The 15,621-nt window shown below is 53.9% G+C and overlaps 1 protein-coding gene across 1 annotated transcript; it reads right to left on the bottom strand.

Annotated features, from left to right (window-relative positions):
- Nucleotides 1-2,772: 2,772 nt before the first annotated feature.
- LOC131417955 (angiotensin-converting enzyme-like protein Ace3) lies at nucleotides 2,773-13,721 on the bottom strand. The gene is made up of 14 exons (XM_058562053.1): nucleotides 13,557-13,721; nucleotides 13,322-13,458; nucleotides 12,767-12,925; nucleotides 12,422-12,509; nucleotides 12,094-12,237; nucleotides 11,036-11,227; nucleotides 10,818-10,915; nucleotides 10,568-10,740; nucleotides 10,018-10,241; nucleotides 9,759-9,903; nucleotides 7,464-7,562; nucleotides 6,880-7,002; nucleotides 3,675-3,859; nucleotides 2,773-3,167 (listed from the first exon to the last, which is right to left on the bottom strand). Exons 1-14 carry the CDS (start codon nucleotides 13,711-13,713, stop codon nucleotides 2,773-2,775), a joined length of 2,319 nt encoding a protein of 772 aa, XP_058418036.1. The 5' UTR covers nucleotides 13,714-13,721.
- Nucleotides 13,722-15,621: the final 1,900 nt, after the last annotated feature.

The raw sequence follows: 15,621 nt of genomic DNA, 5'->3' as shown, positions 1-15,621 counted from the left end.
GCTGGGTGGGAGTCCCGCGCCAGGAATGGGGCAGGGCTTCTCTGAGGAGCTTCTGCTCTTGTCCCAATGGCCAGTGGCCTCAGCCCCTCTCGGACTCTCTCCTGGTACAGAAGGGCAGTCTTGACATTGCCGGACGAGTCTCTCAGGGAGCGGAGGGGGCGGGCAGAAGGGGCTGTTAGAGGCCTCAGGTGGTCTTTTGCTGAAGGTTTCTTTCCGGGTCTGACCGCTGAGCCTGACCCTGGTGATGATACCATTAGACATCTTGCCTGCTTTTGCCAAGTGCCCTCCAGCTGAGCCCCAGCGCCCATGCAGAGCTCCTAGTGGCAAGCCCATCCAAGACCTGGTCCTGGGAGAATGGAGTAGGAGTGCACATGAAGGTGTACAAGAAATATGCAATTAGGTGCTTTCTTCAGAGGCCTGAGAACTCTTGGCATACAAGCACTGCTTGAGAGGAAAACAGATTTAAAACCGCCTATTAGCAAGTGGCCACTGATAAAAGTGTCTGAGTACAGACTGAAAATGAATACACTAGAAGAAGCAGATGAGAATGGGGTGAGGTTTATTGAAAGAGGCTTCTCGCAGAGGAGGGAGAGAAGGGGACCACTGTTCACGGAGCATCTCAGTGGGCTTGGAGCATTTTGGAAGGTCCAATGACCAATTTTGAGCCAGACCTTGGAGGGCAGGCATTCAAATGGGGCATGCACCTTAGGCAAGGGCCCAGGGTGGAATCAGTGCAGAGGGGCTAAGCTAGGGGGTAGTAGAGGTGAGGTTGGAGAAAAAGGGATAAAACCCCTCAGATGCCATTTTGAAAGTCTAGATTTAATTGATAGACAACCAAGTTCTTCAGCAGTTAGACAAGAAGGAAATATTCTGGTGAAAGAAACTTTACAATGGCAGTGGGGAGGAGGATGGCCAAGGAGGCTTGAGGGGGTTTTGTTGGAGTTCAGGTGAGAGGCTTGGAGTCCTGGGTGGGGTGTGCCTTTGCCAGGCAGAGCCACAATGCCTGATGGGGGACTCACTGGCCACTGTGGCTAGGGGATGGGAGGGCTGCAAGTGTGGCCTCCTGGCGGGGGCAGAGTTGTCCTGGCTGCCCCTGTGTTTGGGAGGGCAGGCTGGCTGTGGAGGAAAGATGGGGCTGTTTCTCATGGGTTCAGTGTGTGAGGACCTGGGCTCTAAGGAGGGACTTGGGCAGTGGGACACTCATTCATTCACTATTCATTCATTCAAACATTTCCCAAGTCTGCTCTATGTGCCATGGCCTGTGCTGGCTGCAGGTGTTACACAGGGCCACACTCCTGATGGGTGTCCTGCCCTTACAGAACCGACAGCTAGTAATGGGGACAAATAAGGACATTACAGCTCAGCAAAGTAATAGCAGTGACAGAGCCATCAAATGAGGTTGCTGTGGAGCCTGCAGTCGGAGCAGGAGTGCTTGGGCTCAGCCAGAACTCAGGAAGACCTCTTGAAACCTGGGCAGAGGTAGAGTCCATGGAGATCTCAGCCTAGTCCCTCTGTCCCCTGAACCCCTGACTTCTGGGCTCAGATCTTTAATCTAGAGAGAGCTGGTCCCATCTTTTGGCCACCCTCCCACCAGCTCAACTGCAGCCCTGGTGCCTCCCCCTGTGGTTACTGACTGTGATGCTACTTCCCTTCGAGACTCTCCTGATCTCTAACAGGCACTGATTCTCAGCCTCCCAGGAGTTCTGGGGCCTCAGTCCAAACTCAGTGAATCCCCACACATTGGGTGTGGCATCCCTGTGGCGAGCAGACCCAGGCTGGAAAGAAAGGGCTAGAAGCGGCAGGAGCTGAAGCCTTCCCTCTCACTTCTCAGGCTTGTTCCTAGAGTCCTAATTTCCCAAATGTCCTTCCCACAGCTCTCCCTACCCGTCTTCCCCTCCCCCATTGAGCCTGGAAAGGTGCTTTTTGCCCTGCGCTTCATCCCCAGGGCAACAGGCCAGGCGGCAGGTGTGTGTGTTGAACAAGGCCATCTCTGGAGTGGAGTGGCTGGAGATGAGCTTTGTTTAAATATTAAAGAAGTCAATCATTAATCAAGCCTGGCTTGGTGCCCAGCTACCCACTGTCTCCATTTGGGAGGGCCTGGACTGGGGCAGGGAGGGACGGGGCGCAGTTTGTAAGGCACCCTGCATCTCACGCAGCCAACGAGCAGCTTTTGGGAGCTGGATTATGCAGCCCAACGCAAGGCGGGCCAGGGGATCAGCAGAAAGATATGCTCGCCAGTATACAGATCACAGCTCTCATGAACTAGCACCAATGATTTATACAGGAATGTCTGGTTCTACGTGAATACGTTTTATAAGGGGACGAAGCAGTGTTCTGTTTCTAACCAGAGCAGACACTCCTTGGGCACTGCAGTCCCTGTCCAGCCCCAGTTGGGCTCCTGAAGAAAACAAGTCGGTGTGATGAACCAGTTCTAGGCATGACTTGGGGTGGGGACTGGTTTGGAGGGACATAGTCACTGGGTCACTAAAACTGTGGTTTCTGAGCCCCTAGAGGAAGGAGGTTGGCCCGGGACCCAGAATCACACATACATGGAATCACACAGAGTCAGTCTCCCGTGCACATGGCCTTGCATACATGAGTTCACAAACACACAGTTACAACCCCGCATGTACCCAGATCTGCCACAACAGTACCCAATTGCAGTTGGGCACTATGCATGCAAGCTGCCCCCTCTTCAGCATCCCCCTCCACCCCTCTCTGGCTTGGCTGCCCTCCTCCTGCCCCCATAAGCCTCACCAGTCACACTGGTGTCTAGTCCCAGCTCCACCATTCAGCTTTCATCCACGGAGGCTTCCTGTTGTGCTGTGTGAAAATCCAAATGGTCAGGCTGATTGAGCACAGCATCAGGATGAGGCAGAGGCCCAGCAGGATCCACTGTCTTTTGACAGCCTGGCGGGGCTCCATGGCTATGCCTAGGAAGTAGGTGTTGGGTGGTGTCTTGAGTGTGTTAGTGTCCTGTAAATTGGTGTCCTGTATACTGGTATCCTGGGCCAGTGACCTTTTTTCCAGGGAGTGCAGCCTGCAAGCCAGCAGTAGGGCCACCAGGAACATGACAAAGCTCAGGGCCAGCAACACCCACTGCCCAAAGTTGGCCTGGTTAGGGTCCAGCTCCAGACTCAGGAATGTCACCTTGTCTGTGTATTTTTCTGCAAAAGACATGAGAGTCTTGTAGAGCAGTGAAACTGGGGAAGGGGCCCTGGGGTACCCTGTAGTGATCAGATATCGAACTGCCACTGGCCTTCTCCCTCAGCCTCAGGGACCTACCTTCCAAGCCACAGGTAAGGGCATTGCCTTGGAAGAAGGGTGAAAAAGAGGAGTAGAAGGAAGAGAAGGGGAAGTGGACACAAAGAGGGCTACACACCCCATGGTGCCCAGCAGTGGCTCTGTGCAAGGGTCAGGAGGCAAGGTGACCACCCTGTGCTGGACAGTGCACAAGGAAGCAACTGAGCCAGCGGCTGGTGCATGGGCTGTGGTCTTAGCCAAGGCTGCATCAGGTGCAGACAGGTTCACCCAGCAGTAGTGCTGTGCTCATTCAAGGCAGGTCATAGATAGGCTAGGGGTTAAGGCTGGGTAGGGGTAGGGGCTGGCCTGGGGCAGGCTAGGGTAGGGTTTGGGGCTAGACCAGAGCTAGGACCAGGGTCAGATTATCAAACCTTCAAAGTAACAGCTGAAGTCTGGCCAGCCCAGGATCTCCCCCTGCCGCACGTTCTCGGTGACCAGCCAGTTCAGCAAAGGCTTGAAGTAGGTCATGAGGGCCTTTGCAGACACCTCAGTCTGCCCAGTTATCTTCTCCAGGACCTCTGGCCAGGGCTTGCTTGAGCCCAGCTTTAGGACATCCCTGGGAGAGAGGGTACAGCTGTGAGCTGTGTGGGGGCTTCAGCTGGTGCTGCTGGGACCCCTCAGGATGCCCAACCCTGGCCCTAGGACTTTGCTAGTCAGACTCTTCCCACTGAGCTCAGCATAGTGGATAAAATCACAAGCTTTGAAATAAGACCAACCTGGGTTTGAATCCTGACTCTGTTACTCCGTAGCTGTGGGACTTGGGCAAATAACTTAACCTTTCTGAACCTCAGTTTCCATATCCATAAAGTAGAGATAATAAAAGTACCTACCTCCCAGGGTTGTTGTGGTGATTAAATAAACATAATGCTGGGAGCATAGTAGGCAGACAATAAATGTGAGCTGCTAATTATTATTATTATTATTATTATTATTACCACTACTGTGATGATTATTTCCTGGACTCAAACAAGCATAAAGTCTTGAGACACTGTTTCCCATGTGGTGCTCAGTGTCGTAGGCAGAGGCAGCGCTTCAGGCCTTCCTGGTCTCACAGGGAGTGTTTGGGAGGATTAGAGAGAATGAGCGTGGGATGTCACTAGTCACTGCCTACAGCCTGCACAAATGTCACTCTGTCCCAAGGCACACCCAGTGCGCAGTGGCAGGGGATGGAGGCTCGGGCTTGGCCAGCACACTCATGGTGAGGGGACAGAGTGTGCTGAAGCCAGGGCTCCGGGCTCCTCCACTCCAGGGTCCCCTGCGGAGACAGCGGTAGGTATATGTCGATCCTTCTCAACCTGCTGTTTCCCCAGCTGACCAGGAGAGAGGTGGGGCCTAGAGACCTAGAAGTCACAGTGTGGAGTCTAGACTAACAGGACCCAGGTTCAAGACCCAGCAGTGCTTTTTATGGGCTGCATAACTTCAGGCAATCAACTTCACCTCTCTTAGCCTCAGTTTCCCCATCAGTAAAATGGGCCCCATTAATACCTGCCTTTCACCCTGGTGAAAGTCACTAAATGGCGGTGAAAGAGGGCTTTGTAGCCTGCAGAGCCTCACTTTATACACATCACTTAATAAACAACTGGGAAAGAATGAGGTGAGGAGACTAAGGGTCAGTGGATTCTTGGCAGAAACCACTGAGGAAAAATGTAGTTAAGATCCTAGAGAAATGGAGGAGAAAAGTCATCAAGATCTAAAGACAAAAACAAAACCTTCCAACTAATTTTAAAGAGGATTTTATCAGATGCTGGGTCCTGGGAAAAAGGAAAGACTGAGTGGGGAAAAGGCGGACTGAGAATCCGCCTATTTATAAAGAGTCCCCAGGCTGGGACAAGAGGTTGGACCGAAGCCAGCTGAAGGCCCACGTGGGCAGCACGCGAGACTTGCAAAGGTGGCAGTGGGCGCTGCCTGGAGCCCTCAACTCCAATGCAGCAGCGGCGGGCCCCAGAGACAAGGTCAGCCCTGCCATGGCTGGCTGTGTGAGGCAGGGGGACTTTGGGAGGTTGGACCAAGTCCACTTGAGCCCCCTGTTCCCAGTAGAACCAGACCAGAGGCTGGCCCAGGCAATCACATTTAGGAAGATGAGTCAAAAGGAGCAACATCAAATTTTAAGATATATTAGGCAAAAGAGCAGCCAAGAATCTTGCCCTTCCCATTCTCTCCTGCAAGCACTCACCATCCCTCTCTCCTCCACAGTCCATATTCCATTCGGCTGCCGTCTCCCTCCTCAGAGCTCGTGACAGCCCCCTTTCTCAGAGACCTCTCCTCTGCCCTCTGCCCAGAAAATGGCGTTCAAAGTCCTAAACCTGGAACTCAGGGTCTTCCTTGACCAGGGGTCTAGACGATGACGCGTGAGGACTGGTGAGCAGTGACCAGTGATGAGTGGCAAGGCCTCTCCATGCTTTGGTGCCAAGTCAGACCCTGGGAGCCTTGTGCATCTGGGGGGGATTGGAGGGGAAAGTGGCAAGAATGGCTGAGGTCAAATGTCCCACCAATCAAGTGGGAGGAAACTCAGAGTTCAAAGTGAGTTGATAATCTAGAAAACAGATGCCTGCTATTTCTGACACTCCCGTGTTTGGGGACAGAGACCCCACCTTGTTCCCCTGCACAACATCCTCACCCTCTTTGCATGTTCACCAAAGCCCTTACTGCACCAGCTCCTTTCTTCTATTATGGTTATTGATTTATCCTGTGGTCCATTGCCCCCTGCTGGATGCTCAGCACGTGCACGAGTAAATGTTTGCTGAATGAATAAATGATGAGCAGCCAGAGACATGAATGCAGAGAACAGAGAGGTTCCTTATGTTCCACACGTTCAGAAAAGCTCAAACATGGGCAGTCGGCTAGAATAAACCCCTGTAGGTTGAAAAGATGGAAAAGCAAATAGACCTAGGAGACACTAGGCATGGAAGGTGCAGCCCTCCCTGGGAGCAAAGCCAGGGGATCAGTCCTGCAACTCCATCTGGCCCAGTGGTTCCTGACAAACTGCGTGGCGGAATCACAAATACTATGCTCGGGCTGGCCCCGTGGCTTAGCGGTTAAGTGCGCGTGCTCCGCTGCTGGCGGCCTGGGGTCGGATCCTGGGCGTGCACCGACACACTGCTTCTCTGGCCATGCTGAGGCCGCGTCCCACGTGCAGCAACGAGAAGGATGTGCAACTATGACATACAACTATCTACTGGGGCCTTGGGGGAAAAAATAAATAAATAAAATTATAAAAAAAAAAGTACTATGCTCATCAAATTTGCAAAGGATACTAAATTGTGTTGCTTTGTTAAGAGAGTGGGTGTGAGATTGAGTGTGCGAGTGTGAACGTGTGTGCGTGTGTGAGCGTGTGTGTGTTACCGGGAGGGGCTAAACAGTATCTCTGACCACAAGGGGCTACAAAGGAGGAAATAGCCTTTGATTACTGTAGGAGAGACTGCAGTCTGACACAAGGAAGAACTTCCACTGGAATATAAGCTCAGTGAGGCTCTGCTCAGGGTGCCTAGGGCCGCCAGGTGAGGAGAGGGGGCCCTGGGCAGGCTTCCAGCAGGGGAGGAGGGGAAGCCGAGAACAAATGAGGGGGAGGGCACTCACTCCAGGAGCTTCCCAGCCATCTTAGAGTTATAGATGTCACAACGGTGCAGCGGACCCATGTGGCCTGAGGCCTTGCACAGTGCTTCGTGGAGCTGGAACTGGAGCACTAGGCTGAGGAAGTACCTGGGTGGAGGAACGTGAGGGCAGGCTGGGGAGTGGGCGTTAGAGGTGGGAAGCCCAGGGCCACTTGGAGCCGGGAAGCTCTGACACGCAGTGGCCACGAGGGCCCACGGCAGCAGTCACAGCCTGGGTGGAGGCACCTTCGGCAAGGTCCCACCACAGGCTGGCCCTAGAATACTGCGGGGCTCTCCTCCTTAACCTTCTGGACCAACCCTTGCCTCCCTCTTTCCTGCCCTCCTCTCAGGGACAGCAGAGATGCTTGAGAATATTCCTATCAGCTCTGCCCTCCACACAGGACCTGATGTAAAGGCCCAAAGGATTCCAGAGCTTGGCCCTCAGAAGGCTGTGCGCTGATGGGAAGGGTACAGGGGGACATTTGGACCTAGGGCCATCTTGGAAATCCTCGGCCTGGTTCCCATGCCAACTCCCAGAGTTGGTTCTGCCGGCAGGGCCCAGATCTTTACCGTATGTAGGGCACGCTGGCCGAGATGTGGAACTTGGCACCCGGATCAAAGTCTTCCTCTGTCCGAGGCACAGGGGGGCACAGGCCCTGGTACTTCAACCTGGCGGGGAAAAAAGGGGCCTTGATAGTGCCGCCCGGGGGGGTTCTCAGAGCCTTTCCATTTGGAGCCTGGCTGTCACAACTGGACCTGGCTTGAGGGGCACACTTAATGTACTTTTATTGATTAAATAAGTGAGTTGAAAACTCATGGGTTTGGGAATCAGAATGAAATAATAAGTTGTTAACACTGACTGAGCCCTTCCTCTGTGCTGGGAACCGTGCTGAGCTCTCCACACAGCTCACTTGACACTGTCCTGGTTCTGGAGAGGACGAGCTAGGCGAGGTCCCTGCTTGCATCCTAATGATGGGGGATGTTGTAGACCAACCCACAAGGTCGTTTCCTCTAGTAAGAAGTGCTGAAAAGAAAACAGAGTAACATCCCTCTGGCTGGTACCATAGTTATTCCCATTTTACAGATGAGGAAACCAAAGTTTAGAGATCAGGGAGCTGGTGGCACGATGCAGAACTGGCAGACCCCAATAACTTTCAAGTTCAGGTCTGGTTTTGCCCCTCTGAGCTGTATGACTGTGGGAAAGTCACTGATTGTCACTGAGCCGTGTTGTTGTACAATGTTATCTGTAAAATAGGGATAAAATGACCCATCTTTGGGATGAGACAAAGTCTATCAAAAGGCTCATCATTTTATTGTTGGCTCACTGAAGCCTCTGAGCCCTCCTCTGGGGTTGACAGAGAGTCAGGAGCTTCCTCTCCCAGATGACAGGGGCTCTTCAAGGCCCAGGGTATCGCCTCCCCTCTCCCTCAGCCCCTGGTCTCCATCATTTGGGGGGTGGTGGGTGTGGGGGACAGAGGAAGGAGGAAGATCCCTGCAGGTGCCTCACATGGCTGGTGGGGGGTGCCCCTGGTAGGGCACAAGGTCAAGACTCTGCCAATTCCACCAGTGAGACCTGGTCCTGAATTCAGGGTGGTGCGGGAGGGTGAGAGGACAAAGAGAGATGTGTCCCCCTCTGCCACCCCTGTGTTGCTCTGTGACTGCGGGCTGGTCACACATTCTTCTGTGAATGTCCACGGGTTGTTTTAAAGTTTCAAATAAATATAAGGGCCTGGTGCAGAGCTAGCAGGCCCTTCACGGTTGCCCCAAACCACACTGTGGTCAGTAGACTTGAGCCGGTCAGTCTGAGGCCTGGTGGAGATGGAGCCCTGGCCACGGGCATTTATTATCAAATCAAATGGCCGGGGATTGGTGATGGGATGCCACGCAGGTGTCCCTTACTCAAGATGATGCTGCCTGACTGCTGGTGGACTCCTTCAGCAGCCAGCTCTCATCTTTGACATGCCTGGGGACAGGTGTGCGTGTGTGTTGGGGCAGCAGGAAGGGGAGCAGTGGGCTTGCCCCTCTCTCAAGGGGACTCTTTCCACAGGAGAGAAAGAGCTCAGGCTCCCAAACCCCTCTTCTTTTTATTTATTTATTCATTTTTTGTGTGTGTGAGGAAGATCAGCCCTGAGCTAACATCCGTGCTAATCCTCCTCTTTTTGCTGAGGAAGACCAGCTCTGAGCTAACATCTATTGCCAATCCTCCTCCTTTTTTTTTTTTTTTTCCCCAAAGCCCCAGTAGATAGTTGTATGTAATAGTTGCACATCCTTCTAGTTGCTGTATGTAGGACGCGGCCTCAGCATGGCCAGAGAAGCGGTGCATTGGTGCGCGCCCGGGATCCGAACCCAGGCCGCGAGTAGCGGAGCGCGCACTTAACCGCTAAGCCACAGGGCCGGCCCCCAAACCCCTCTTCTGCTGGTCCCACTGGTGGGAACAGAAAGGGAGGGGAGAAGCAGGACGGCCGGCCCCGTTGTCAGTGGTCAGTTCTTGGAGGAGCCCAGATGCAACCATTGTGTGAGCTTCCCAGTCACCCACGGGTTAGATAGGGCCACCACCAGGATCCCTAGAGAGGTCGGAGGCCTGCTCAGTGCTGGTGCAGATTCAACACGAGGCCTCATGATGCCCACGCTGGCCCTATCCACTTCAGCAGGGATGCTTCTGTCTGGTGACAGCAAACAGCTGACACTGTCCTGGGGCTTCCCCATGGCCCCCAGGTCACCAGCATTGTGCACCCAGCTCTGCCCTCAGAGGAGAGGGAGCAGCACTCTATGGCAACAAGTGGTACCCTTGAGGCTGACCTGAAAGCCCCACCCACACCAGAGGTGGGAGGGGGGCAGAGAGCCCTGGGCAGTGGTCCTCCCCACCTGAGGTTCCACCACTCCTGGTTGTAGACGTCCTTCTGGATGGTGCCATCAAAGACCTTCCAGCGAAACAGGTCCATCAGGTAGGCAAAGGGAATGAAGGCGATCTTGTCCAGGGCAATGCCCATCAGGAAGTTGACCTCCTCCTCTGGGGAAGGTGGGGCAGTCAGGTGATGGCTCCTGGTTCTCTCTCCCTTCAGCCCTGCCTGGAGATCCCTAGCTGCAACCCAGGCATGAGCTGCCCTCCTGTGGTCCCCATTACCTGAGTCCTGGTGCTGGTGGCTGACCAGGCCTCTGTTGAGCAGGTGCTTGTGGGAGAAGACTGAGAGGGTGATCACCGACCCCACGGCCTCTTCAAAGGCTGGGTTGGCGCCTGCACGGAAGATCACGGAGAGGTTCCTGTACTGCAGGAAGTACTGGATATGGCCCATCTGGTGGAAGATGGAGAGCAGATCTTCTATGGTCACCTCGGTGCACTTCTTTATCCTAGGGTTAAAGGGCAGGGGTCAAGGAGCATGGGGATGCCCTGGGAGAAGGGGAGATTTCTCCATTCAGACTCTACTAAGGAACTGGGCTGATTGGGCTGGAGACCAGCAGGGCCTTGGTTGCTGTCCTTTCTCACTCCAGGCCCCATATCCACCCAGTGGCCGAGCCCTACGCTCTCACACCCACCTCTCCCACATTGCCCTGGCTCCCACCCTGCCCACCACCCCTTGTACACACCTCCGCAGACAGGCAATCAGGTAGAGAGCGGAAAGAGCAGAGGAAGGGCCAGGGGGGCAGGAGTGTGGTGTGGGCTGCAGGGGGAGCACCTGAAGTCTTTGCTGTTGTAGAAGTCCCAGGCAGAGGCATGGCACTCCAACTCCCTCCCGTCGGTTGGCCTTTCCATCATGGAATTTTTCCAGAACTCGGGAGGGGTCGGAAGCAGCCCCAGGGAGGCGTAGAATTTTTCAGCCTCTATGAACATTTTCTTAGGCTTCCAGTGCTGTGGGGAAGAGAGGGTGCGTGGGCGCTGCCCAGGGGTGCGGAGTGGGCTGGGGCAGACAGAGGCCGAGCACTGACCTGTCCTCTCATGATCTTCGTGATGTCCTCAGGGGGCTTCTTTGGGAAGGGCAGGACCAGGTCTAAGATGTTGACCCAGGACTGAGCCCACATGTTCCCTGGAAGGGGAGTGGGAGGGCTAAGAGGAGGCGGGAGACCATCTCTCTCTTTCCTGGGCATCTGCTTGAGGGCCTCCTCTGCCCGCCCCACCTCTGTCACCAGCCCAGCCGGGGCTTTACCCAGGAGGTGGGCAGGGATGGGCCCCCTCAGGTCGATGAACTCGGGCCCGTAGTGGCGGTGCAGGGCCCGGCGCACGTAGGCGTGCAGGTTCAGGTAGAGCGGCTGCAGCTCCTGGTAGAGCTGCTCCAGGTCTTGCTCCAGTGTGTCAGACTCATACTTGGACCGCCACAAGGCCCCCATGTCTACGTAACCTAGGACAGGAAAGGGGGCTCAGAAACGCTCACCCCACTCTTCAGCCCTGGCCTGGCAGGTGGGAGACCCAGGCACCATTGAGGGAAGACACTTGATCTCCCTGATCCTTGGAGTCTTCATCTGCCAAATGGGAAAAATACCTCCTAAGGCCACTGTCCGTATCGGATGAGATCAGGGTGGAAAAGCATTTAGCAAAGTACATGCTCTGTACTCCTCACTGAGCCTGGTTGGAAATGGCCTGGATAGGGCCCTGTGTCCTCTCTCACCTGCCTTGAGCCTCACCCATCCAAGCCCTCACTGAACCGGCTTCTTTCAAATCCTCCCAAACACTGGCTGCTCCCATCGCCAAGCCAGGGATGCTTTTTCACTTCCTGCTTTCCTGGCTTGTTCCCATCTTTCGGGCCTTCCCTGACCACTTATCCGAAGCAGGTGTCTCCTGATTCTCTCTCTCAGCAGCCCCTTCCTTCTCAGCCTTCGTCCTGGGTGCTAACTGGAGATGTGTGTTTGCATGAATACTGTCTGCCTCCCAGAGGACTGTGAGCCCAGGAGGGCAGGCGCCTGCTCTGTCTTTTCACCTATGCATCCTCAGAACCTCCCCAGCACCCGTGCATAGTAGGTGCTCAATAAGTGTTTGTGGAACAACACAGTGAATGGACAACTTTTGCCCTCGCCAGCTGCAGGGCTCAGGTTCCCGCCTCCAGGTCCTACCGCTGCCAAGTCCTACCGCTGCCCTTCCCCTCTGCAGACTGGGCTTTGCCTTTCCCAGGCATTGCTCGGAGACTCCTGCGATGTGCCGTCTGCTCAGGCTGGTCTGGCTGGTGGTGGTGGTGTGTGTGTGTGGGTGGGCGGGGGGGGCGGCCCTCACCATTGAGCTTCGCAGCCTTGTTGCTGAGCTGCACATAGCGCTCGAAGGTGATGCGGAGCTGGCGACCCACAGCATCCCGCCAGCCCTGCCAGGCCCACAGGAGCTCCTTTTGGTCCCGGGATGTGGCCATGACTTCCTCGAGGTCTGTGCCAAGAAGAGGAGCCAAGGTGGTACCCCAACCCCCACCTGGTCTCACCACCCTAGGCTGCTCCCACCCACCCAACAAAGGAGCACAGTTGGGGCAGGGAGGAGGGTGGGAGTTGGGAGACTCCTGGAATGTGTTGGTGCTGGAGACTGGTTGGGCAAGGAGCAGGGCTTGGGTGCTCACCAGGCTCCAGGGGCAGGCAGGGACCCTCATTCAGGCACACCTGGGCCATGCTGTACGTCGTCTCCATGTAGGCCAGAATCTTGTTGTACTGGGGGGGCAGGTGTCACCCAGGGCAGGCCCGTGCCCATGGACCCACCCCCAGCACTTGCCCCACCAGCTGGGAGAGGCCGGCCTGGCTGAGGCATCTTCCCGCTGGCCTCTGCTTTTCTCCTCCCCCAGAGGAAGCTCTGACCCTGCCCCACCAACCTCCCTCCTGGCCCAGAAACTCTGGCTCCCCATCCAGCCAGCCCACCCACCCCTGGCTGGGGAGCATGTGCCTGGAGACCTGGGGGCTCCCTCCATCACCTCCCGGAGCTCGTCCTTGGGCAGGGCCGCCTTGTCTATGTTCTGCAGCTTACTCAGCATGCGCTTCACGACTGGGTCCTGGAACCTGGCAATCTTAAACAGGCGGGCTCGGGTGCCAAAGAACAGCATATGCTGGGACCTCTCCATGTCCTTGTGCAGCTAGAAGGAGGGTCACCATGTTTGTTGTGAGAGGTTGGTGGAGGGAGTAAGGGTTCCACATACAACTCCAGGGCCACGGTCCCCAACCTCCTCCTAAAGCCCACTTTAAGTGTTGAGAATCATTGAAGATTCGCTAAGAGGGAGAAGGGAGGGAACCTGATTCTCTAAAAGCAAGGAGGTGATATTTATAAGGGGGAAGAAGTAGGAGATTCTTGCCCAGAGAGCATTTAGGGCCACCAAGAGGCTCGGAGCTTGCAGCCTGCTTCGACATGTATTTTGGGGCTTCCTTCTCTCCTCGAGCTTCAGACACGGGGCAGGAGGCGTGGTTCCCCCATCCCTCCGAGACCCCTGAGAAGAGCAAGGAGAGAAGCGGCTGGGGTGGGGGCAGTACCGCACCATCTCCTCCCGGTTTTTCTTGGTGATGTTGGTGACATAGTTCCAGGAGGCCTCCATGAACTGGTTCCACACAACCCGGGTTGTATTCTCATAGAACTGTAGGAACGTCTTTGCCACGGTCTCATTGTAGAAATCGTCTGTGGAGAAGAGGGTGGGCATCATGCTATCCTGCAAGGGGCCTGCCCCTGCCTGGTCCCCTTGTCTGATCCCATGCTCCTTCAGGTCTCAGCCCCACCTGAGCTCTGATCACCCTCAGTCCTGAGCCACAGCAAGAGCTGCCCATAATAGAAGAGCACAAGTAGGGAAGGTCCAGGGCAAGTCCATCTTGCACCCATGACCAAGAGAACAGCAGAGCTGGGTGAGTCTGTGGGCCAATCACGATCCAGCTCCATATTGTGACATCAGGGGCTAAAGGGTCAGCCATGGAATGTCAGAACTGGAAAGCCCTCACTCACCTTCTGGTCCAACTGTCCCCATTTTACAGGTGAGGAGACTAAGGTCCAGAATGGTCAAGCCATACAACCTAGTTCACACAGCTAGTTAGTGGCAGAGCCAAGAGGAGAACCAGGGCTCTTGACTTTTAGGCCACAACTTGTTCCACTCTACTTGGTCACTTCTCCCTGGCATTGTAGCTGCCCTTGAACCTTGGCCAGAGATTGATGAGACCTCTCCCTCCACAGGCTGGGATCACCTCTGAGCAGGTGGATGAGATGATGGATGGATGGATGGATGGATGGATGGATAGCTAGATGCATGGAAGTGACATCTCTAGGTCTCTGGACTCTGGAAGCACAGTTGTCTCTCCAAGTTCTTCTGACTTGACTTCCTCTGTTCACATTTTTGGCCTTTTTCTCTCGCGAGGGATGTGTGATCATTCCCAGAGCTGTGCAGGGCCCTTCTTCCCTGTATCAGGAGAGTTTGCAGTCAAGGGGAGGCACAGAAGGTAGAGGGCTGTGAGGGGTGTGGGGAGGTGTGGCTGGCACCTTCCATTCAGGGTGCATGTCCGTGAGTACCAGAGCCTGGTTTGAGCCCCACCTGGCAGGACCCCAGCTCTCCGCCAGGCTTTGGTGACTCCTCAGTAGCCTGACACGTATAGTCTGGGGAGACCAGCCCATCGATCTCACTTTGGGATTCCTTCCTAGACTCACTTTCCTCCACACCCAGACTCCCTCCACCCTGTGTCCCCTTCACTCACCCTCCTCAGCCCAGGTGCACCCACATCCTCACACACGCCCCACCCCTTCCGAGAGCTGACATCATGACCTGAGAAACTGACCAAATAGCCCTCCAAAATAGGATCTGTTATGATCACAATTTATTTAAAACACGAGGAAAGAAAAAGAAATCAGTGACACTTCTGGTTAAGCTGGCCAACTGAGCTCTCAGGGAAGTCCTTCCTCCTGCTTCAGACGTATAGACATGCTTGATAAAACGTAGTATTTTTCTTTTCTTTTTTTAAAACTATAATCACCATGTGGTACATTACATCCCCAGGACTTATTTATCTTATAACTGGAAGTTTGTACCTTCTGACCACCTTTACCCATTTCACCACCCCTGCCCCCCTGCCTCTGGCAACCACCAATCTGTTCTCTGTTTCTATGAGTTCAGTTTTTTGTTTTTTAGATTCCATATATAAGTGATATCACACAGTATTTGTGTTTCTCTGCTTGCCTGAATTATTTCACTTAGCATAATGCCCTCAAGTTCCATCCATGTTGTCGCACATGGCAGGATTTCCTTCTTTTTTGTGGCTGAATGGTATCTCATTGTATATATATACACCACATTTTCTTTTTCCATTCATCCGTTGATGGACACTTAGGTTGTTTCCATGTCTTGGCTGTTGTAAATAATGCTGCAATGAGCATGGGGGTGCAGATATCTTTTCATGATAGTGATTTCATTTTCTTCAGATAAATACCCAGAAGTGGAATTGCCATCTGTATGTCTTCCTTGGAAAAATGTCTATTCAAATTATCTGTCCGTTTTTAAATTGGTTTGCTTATTTTTTTGTTATTGAGTTGTGTAAGTTCTTTATATATTTTGGATTTTAATCTCCTATCTAATACATGATTTGCAAATATTTTCTCCCACTCTGTAGGTTGCCTTTTTGTTTTGTTGATGGTTTCCTCTGCTGTACAGAAGCTTTTTAGTTTGATGTAGTCCCGTTTGTTTGTTTTTGCTTTTGGTGTCAAATCCAAAAAATCACTGCTAAGACAGATGTCTAGGAGCTTACTCCTATGTTTTCTTCCAGGAGTTTTATGGTTTCAAGCCTTACATTCAAGCCTTTAATCCAT

Source organism: Diceros bicornis, chromosome 18 (assembly GCF_020826845.1).
Source record: "Diceros bicornis minor isolate mBicDic1 chromosome 18, mDicBic1.mat.cur, whole genome shotgun sequence".
Classification (NCBI taxonomy): Eukaryota; Metazoa; Chordata; class Mammalia; order Perissodactyla; family Rhinocerotidae; genus Diceros; species Diceros bicornis.
The sequence above is the reverse complement of the archived record's forward strand: the minus strand, read 5'-3'. Positions and strand labels throughout refer to the sequence as shown.

What these genes read in the sequence shown, in the direction of transcription:
- LOC131417955 (XM_058562053.1), bottom strand. Translation starts at nt 13,713, where the DNA reads ATGGAGCTGGATCGTGATTGGCCCACAGACTCACCCAGCTCTGCTGTT. An exon ending in CAAGGCTGCGAAGCTCAATG is followed by an intron (nt 11,228 to 12,093) that starts GTGAGGGCCGCC and finishes TTCCTGTCCTAG; the next exon opens with GTTACGTAGACATGGGGGCC. An exon ending in GCCAGCGTGCCCTACATACG is followed by an intron (nt 7,003 to 7,463) that starts GTAAAGATCTGG and finishes TCCTCCACCCAG; the next exon opens with GTACTTCCTCAGCCTAGTGC.